This window comes from Etheostoma spectabile, chromosome 9, assembly GCF_008692095.1.
Source record: "Etheostoma spectabile isolate EspeVRDwgs_2016 chromosome 9, UIUC_Espe_1.0, whole genome shotgun sequence".
Classification (NCBI taxonomy): domain Eukaryota; kingdom Metazoa; phylum Chordata; class Actinopteri; order Perciformes; family Percidae; genus Etheostoma; species Etheostoma spectabile.
Genome location: NC_045741.1, coordinates 11543953 through 11550540, shown reverse-complemented (window position 1 = coordinate 11550540; position 6588 = coordinate 11543953). Strand labels below are relative to the sequence as shown.

Below are 6588 nucleotides of genomic sequence, written 5' to 3'. Positions count from 1 at the left end.
GCTGAATCTGCTGTCTTGGTAGGACGCACACTCTAGGTAGTCATCCTTAGCATCTGCAGTGTTGCGGTCAGAAAAACAGACTGGAACCCCAAACTTCTTCCGCACTCTGGAGAACTTGTACAACAGCTGATGACAAAAAGGACATAGAATACACAGGTGCAATATAATGAAAGGACAAGGGTAAATGATAATGACATCTTATTTAATATGCATATTTGATGTATTTTTTTATGCTGTAGTACCTTTTTTCTGGACTCTTTGAAAGCTTCTTTATCTATTTCCTTATCACTGCCAAGTGATATCCATGGCTTTGGTTCTGGCGTTTTAACGACTTCATTCTCAAACACTTCTGGTATGTCAGGCTTTGGGGGCTGCAGAACATAGGGACAATTACAAGAACATACAGTATAAAGAACAGGAAACATTAAAGAGTAGGATAAGTTAGTATGATTTCTTTTGATAGTTAAACGTGCAATCTTCCCACACAGTGTCACTAAATGTTTGAGCTAGAGCAGGGTAGTGAAGAAGTTTTGAAAGTCTTTTATTTTAAACAGCCATTGAAAATATGCCAGTAGGCAAAGAAAAACGGGTCTGCCTGCACCACTTTTTAAACACAAAGTAGTGGATAGAGCATTAGTAGGAACAAAAGGAAAAAGAGAACCTTTTTACCAAAACCAAAACTACCATCTGCTTACATTGAGGATTCTGTCCTTAGCTTCTGGTGTCAGAACCAGGTAGAAGCTCTGGCCATAGGTGAAGTCCCTGTCATAAACCAGCAAGAGCTCATCCTCTGGGTAGTCCTGTCAGATAAAAGAATTTAGAATTGACAACATTTATTTATTTGCATGACAAAATGTCTTAAGATAAAAGGATTGTAGTGTATTTGTCATGGTTTGGCTTGCTGCCTCCTAAATCGGCATATACACGATCCGCAATCAAACCGCTCTGTACTGGCCGTTCCGTTGACCCCATCCTATGGGGAGAGCTGTGCTACCCTTGGCATCGCCCACCACTCAAAATTGCCACTTCTTGCTGCTTTCAAAGTTCAAATTATTTTAACTTGACCTTGTTGCCGCTGATCTTTTAATGCCTAACCAAGGGCTATACTAATTCCAGAATGTTGCTGTGCCTGTATCCCGCAGTCCCTTTGCAGCTGTTTGATGCTGAATCTGCTGTCTTGGTAGGAAGCACACTCTAAGTAGTCAAATGTTTATTTGCCTCTTTGCTCTGGCCCCTACCTCGCAGTTTTGCTGTAGACCCTGTGTAGGCGGCCGTAGCCAAGGCCAGATCTTGGCTGTGTCCCTAATAAGAAAGCTGAGATTACTTAGGACTTAGAACAGAGTCTGTATGGGTCCCTTAGGGTGCTTTCTGGTCTCATTGGAGTAATGGGTTAGTAAAAATAAGAGTGGTGGTTACCATGTATTTAATCTTGAGAAGAGACAGAGAGAACAAGGTTAAACCGGTTACTCTGTCTGTTCCCACAGCCCTTAACTCGGGGTCTGTGTATGATCACAGTGTCTTGGGGGTATTGTCTGAGTGATCTGTATGACAATGAATCAGCCTCACCAGCACAATCTGCTTCACAGGGCTGAAATCAGACACTGCAGCTCTTGTCTTAATGTCCTGTATGATGTCGTCTTTTTCCAGCAGCTTATAAGGGCTCTCCCCTGTGACGTCCTCATCAGCTTGGCAGTCAAAGAGCTCCTGGGTGGCAGATGTCAGGACCATGGGGAAGATATATTCAGGATGATCTTGGTTGGAGAGTTCCCAATCTATAAAAACAAGAGAGATGCTAGATAGTGGAAATTATATATTGAAATGAGCTGGATCTAAACCTATTTACTTTGAGAGCACACATTAAGAACATCATGTGTGGAATCACAGACTATTTTGTGGATTACTACTATTACTGGATTGTAATAGTGTTTGAGGAATCCACTTGATAATAGAATATTTTAATTGTCAGTTGGGTCACTTTTCAAAATGTTTAAGGTATTCCTTGTCTTATTTTATCACTAGAGCTGGTAATGTTTTGCTTGCAACAATTAGACATATCAGCGTAATATGGTTCGTAACAGAAAATCTGAAAACAAAAAGCCGCATATTAAAATAATATGAACAAACAAACAAGTAAGAAATCTCTGAATTTACCCAGAAACACCATTGTGTATTTGAATTATCTTCCTCCGCTCCTGCCGACTACATACAGTAGAGAAAATAAAGCATCATATAAGCCAACCTGAAATCATAAGTCGAGCTGTTTTTGTCAGATGCCAGAAGATTTGACGCTATACAGTGTTGACAATGATAATAATAAGCTAAGTGTTTAATTGTCATGTCTAACTGTTCTGTCCATTCCGCAGACTGTACAAAAGAAATTGCTGTCACTGTCTGTGCAACTATTTTCCTGAAATGGGATGTTCAAATATAGTGGTAGAATTGAGCATGAAAAGCAAAAATATAAATGGTTTATAACTGATTATGACTCGCATAGAAAATCCGTGGTTTCCTATCTACTACAGTTGTATGTGAATGGAGGAAAACCAAGAGGTTTAAGAACATAAACAAACAATACTAATAGCAGATCTGAACATTTGGGTCTCTTAAAACAGAAATCCAAGCCTGATGAGTATGAATGCAGTTATGCCACGGCTAAGAGCCTAAACCTCACTTATTCATTGATATTAACACAATGGGCAGGCTTTAAAGTCACTATTGCTTACGGACTGTTAGACAGATTCTTGCCCCTATTTTCTGATCAAACGCACAACAACGCCTCTGATCCTTCACCTGCCCCACCCTCTAGGGTGGACCAACCTACAATATCACAGGATGAAATGAAATCCTTGTGAATAGGCCACACACAATGTCCAACCACTTGTACAAGATATTTTCTGTATATAATACTACTATACTGGTATGTGAAAGGCAGATCAGTTATGCATGAATTCAAGACATAAACAGCTCAGTCACATATACCTAACCAAGATTGTTACTATATAAAACCGCAGTAGTGCACCAGCACCACAACAAAGTCGTTACACTCCTCCATACAGTATCTACAGTAAGGCTAGGCTCAGTCCAGGGCACACTATAGTAAACAGGGCTTTGCATAATGATAGTTTTCATCCTTCTTGCGGTCTCTCGCTTCAAAGATTTGCCACAAGGTTGCTGAGGGGACGCTGGGAATGCTAAAGTACAGCTTAAGTAACCACTTCCCAGCTGGGTGTGTCAACCTTTTCAACTCACACCAGTTAGGCTTCATGCCAAATCATTGTAGTGGAAACACACACCCTTCATTTCACACAGTTATGTGTCAACTATGGCATTTACATTCATGGGAGATATTTGGTTGAGAGACGAAGAGAGTGTGATGTGAAATGTTCTGTTACCCTAAAGAATGTAATTAAACTGTGTTTGTATTCTGCGCTGAGGAGATATTGTGAATTTGTCTTTTTCCTCTTGCATAATCCACTTATGGCTTGCATTTCTTTGACTGCATACTGCTATTTATACAATATCACAGTACATTGTAATTATGGTAGCTTGTTTTCATCGCTGTTGATATTACTTAAGAATTTCAGCCTGGACAATAGTTGTTTATCAGCTAATAAGATTACCTATCATCAATATCTTTTAGCAACCTTAAAATGGGTTAAAAGAAAAGCTGTATATATATATATATATACATATATATATATATATATATATATATATATATATATATATATATATATATATATATATATATATATATATATATTTGTTTTAGTGGGCCAGGTAAAGCTAGTCCCCACAAGGTAACTAATGCATGTTCAGGGTCAGGGTTGGGTTGATGTTAAGAGTAAAACTATTTAGAATGTGCTCATTTAGGAGCTCTAACAGACTTGCATTTATACTGCTGGGCTATTTAAGCTGAACATTGGTGATATTATTAAATAACAATAAATAATAAATAAATGTACAAAACAGAGCCAATGTGAACCTGCAGACTCTTAACACCATCACCTTTAATGTAATCTATAGTACACAAATACATTTGGTGGTGTGCATTAGAACAAAAGCATGTCTTCAGGGCTGGTATGTTCACAGTAAACTAGACCATGACAATGGGTACCAACAGATAAGTAGAGAGCATGTCCAAAGACTACGCAACAGTACACTCAAGAGCATATCAGAAGAATTGTTTCTCCATCTCCTCAAAAACTATTCTGATTATTCATTTCAGCCATGCTTTTTACATTCCTACTCCAACTAGAAAGTCAGAAAGATCTTGGTCTCCTACAGTATCCAAGGCAAATTTGTGTAAATTGTGTATAGCAAGGATTTAAAGGACCCTGCTCTATCAAATAAAGGAAGTAATCAAATACAAATTCACTCTATCATCAAAAATTGTAAGGCTAAATGTAAGGCTTAAAGTGCTTTAGTTAACTCTATTCAAAGACCATGTAAGACTTACTAGATCTCTAGTTTATATTATTTGAGAGGAATAAAATTCACTATAGGATCTGCACACTACCTATTACAAAGCACTTATTTACTCTAGTACTCTAATATAGGGGGAGCGATAGTGCAGTGGATAGGACACTTGCCTTTGTTGTGGGAGAGCGGGGTTTGATTCCCACTGCGTTACATTAACCAATGTGTCCCTTAATCCCTAGTTGCTCAAGAGGTTTACCCAATAGTTTTGAGGAAATTGTTGTGAGTGCACATCAAGTGTTAAGTAAAAACAAACTTTTAATTGTCTAATCTACTTTACAGTTCAGGATAGGCAAATAAATAGGTGAAAAAGTGAATAATTTTCTCTTACCATGCTTTTCCATCTGTGTAGCCAGTGAATTAATCTTTTTGCCTACATGGGAAATAATAGTCAGTTTACTATTTACTTTACTGTCGCTCCATTTGATCTTGTTAAGACAAACATGCATTTAAACACAGTAACAATATACTAATATGCCGACACTCATCTTTACCTTTCCCCTTACTGCCTGCACTGCTTTTTCCACTTTTTGGTTTCTTGGGTGGCATCTTTGCTCTTAGGATAGCTTCACTAATGAGAGGGAGAAAGTTTTCTTACAACACGGTGTTACAATTCTCCTTGCAAAACACCAAACTACACACTTTTCTCTATACACATTTCTACTTCAATGACCAAGTGTCAGAGTGAACATTTCAATCAACACACAGGCTCCACACAAAACAAAGTATTATTAATGCAAGTGGCGGCATCTTGTGGAGGATGAGAGAATTGCGTTACACTGCTTTATAAGAAGGACCCTTGCATGATCTAAGTTTACTTGTGAAAACAAAATTAAGCCCAGTCTTCAGGCTGCGTACACTGTATGATGTTCTGTTTATAACTAATGATATAGAGTGGGGAAAGAAGTATTCAGGTTTTAGATACAATAAATATGTGTATTGCCTTGTGTTTCTTTTATATATCTTATCTTACGTTTTTCAAAAATCTTTTAATTGTTTATGTAGCTAAAGTACTTTAAACTACTTTGTCCTTGAAAGCTGATCTACAAATACACTTTCGTTTCCTAAAGTATCAAAAGTTAGCTGCCTACTAATCATACATAATGGCCCCCACCTCTAAAGTTTTGTGTCCCTAAAGGTTGGATTTTTCCTAATTTTCTAATGAAGGCATTCAAATTTGTTCCTGAAAAGATGATTTTTTATTCCTCTTTTTAGTCAACTTTAGCAAGGGTTCATAAACTTTTGAGCAACATTGTACATCAGTGAACAGCAGTTACCGTTATGGTATTTGCTCGACACATTTTAACGTTATAGGGTAAATTCCATAAATGAATTATGTTTTGTAATATATTCGGGGTGAAAATGTATTACTGTGGCGTTAGCGTTAGCTAAATATAAACTAACGTTACAACTATGAAAATGTTAGCTAGCTTATGTAACGTTAGCTACACATTTCCTTCTGAAATGTAGGAAACAATAACGTTACAATACGCCTAGTTAGCTAGCTAGCCAGTGTTCCCATTTAAATTAGGATTTTTGTTCTATTTTTCTAACTACAGCTTATATACCAATAAATACAGTTTACCGGTTTAATTGTAGGAGTTAGCTTGAAATCCTCTTCACACTTCTATCCTCTTGGCTCATTAGTGGCACTGTTTGGTTGCTAAGGGTAACATGAGTGAAAAAAACGACATGACTGACAGGTCCAAGAGCCAATCAGGTCTCAGCAGTAAAATGACGTTACATTGTCGTCAGGAGTTACCTGAATCGAGGAGTTTCAGAGTTTTGCTCATTAGGAAACATACACACACATTTTCAAAGTTCAACAGAGTTTAATTAGCATACTATAGTCATGACTCTCAGATTAAAACAACAATTTGACTAAGTAATTGGTTTTATTTAAACCAGGACATTTTGGAAACAAGCCGCCTGACTGCGGCAGACAACAGGTGGACATTGGTGAGTAGGTTGAACTATTGGCTAGCTACATTTTATCCACTGTCGCACTGTTGCTTGCCCTGTAGGAACCTACTAGAACTGTTGGGTCCTTGTAAATTCTAGAGTGTGGTCTACCTACTCTATCTGTAAAGTGTCTTGAGATAACGCTTG

General features: G+C 37.7%; 2 protein-coding genes across 5 annotated transcripts in view; one reads left to right on the top strand and one right to left on the bottom strand.

Annotated features, from left to right (window-relative positions):
* The window catches only part of dnai3 (dynein axonemal intermediate chain 3), a 20444-nt gene extending 14296 nt beyond the window's left edge, over positions 1 to 6148 (bottom strand). For both annotated transcript variants that reach the window (XM_032525621.1, XM_032525622.1), the window contains exons 1-7: positions 6065 to 6148; positions 4974 to 5050; positions 4811 to 4852; positions 1567 to 1772; positions 696 to 800; positions 243 to 371; positions 1 to 126 (exon numbers count right to left, since the gene is read on the bottom strand). The exon at positions 1 to 126 is cut by the window's left edge and continues 74 nt beyond it. In XM_032525621.1, coding sequence (XP_032381512.1) covers positions 1 to 126; positions 243 to 371; positions 696 to 800; positions 1567 to 1772; positions 4811 to 4852; positions 4974 to 5028 — 663 coding nt within the window. In that variant the 5' untranslated portion in view covers positions 5029 to 5050; positions 6065 to 6148. The remainder of the gene's footprint in view (positions 127 to 242; positions 372 to 695; positions 801 to 1566; positions 1773 to 4810; positions 4853 to 4973; positions 5051 to 6064) is intronic.
* Positions 6149 to 6240: 92 nt separating this feature from the next.
* Positions 6241 to 6588, top strand: part of mcoln3b (mucolipin TRP cation channel 3b) — a 7779-nt gene continuing 7431 nt past the window's right edge. For all 3 annotated transcript variants that reach the window (XM_032525626.1, XM_032525624.1, XM_032525627.1), the window contains exon 1: positions 6241 to 6438. The gene's annotated coding sequence lies outside the window, so the exon portion shown is untranslated. The remainder of the gene's footprint in view (positions 6439 to 6588) is intronic.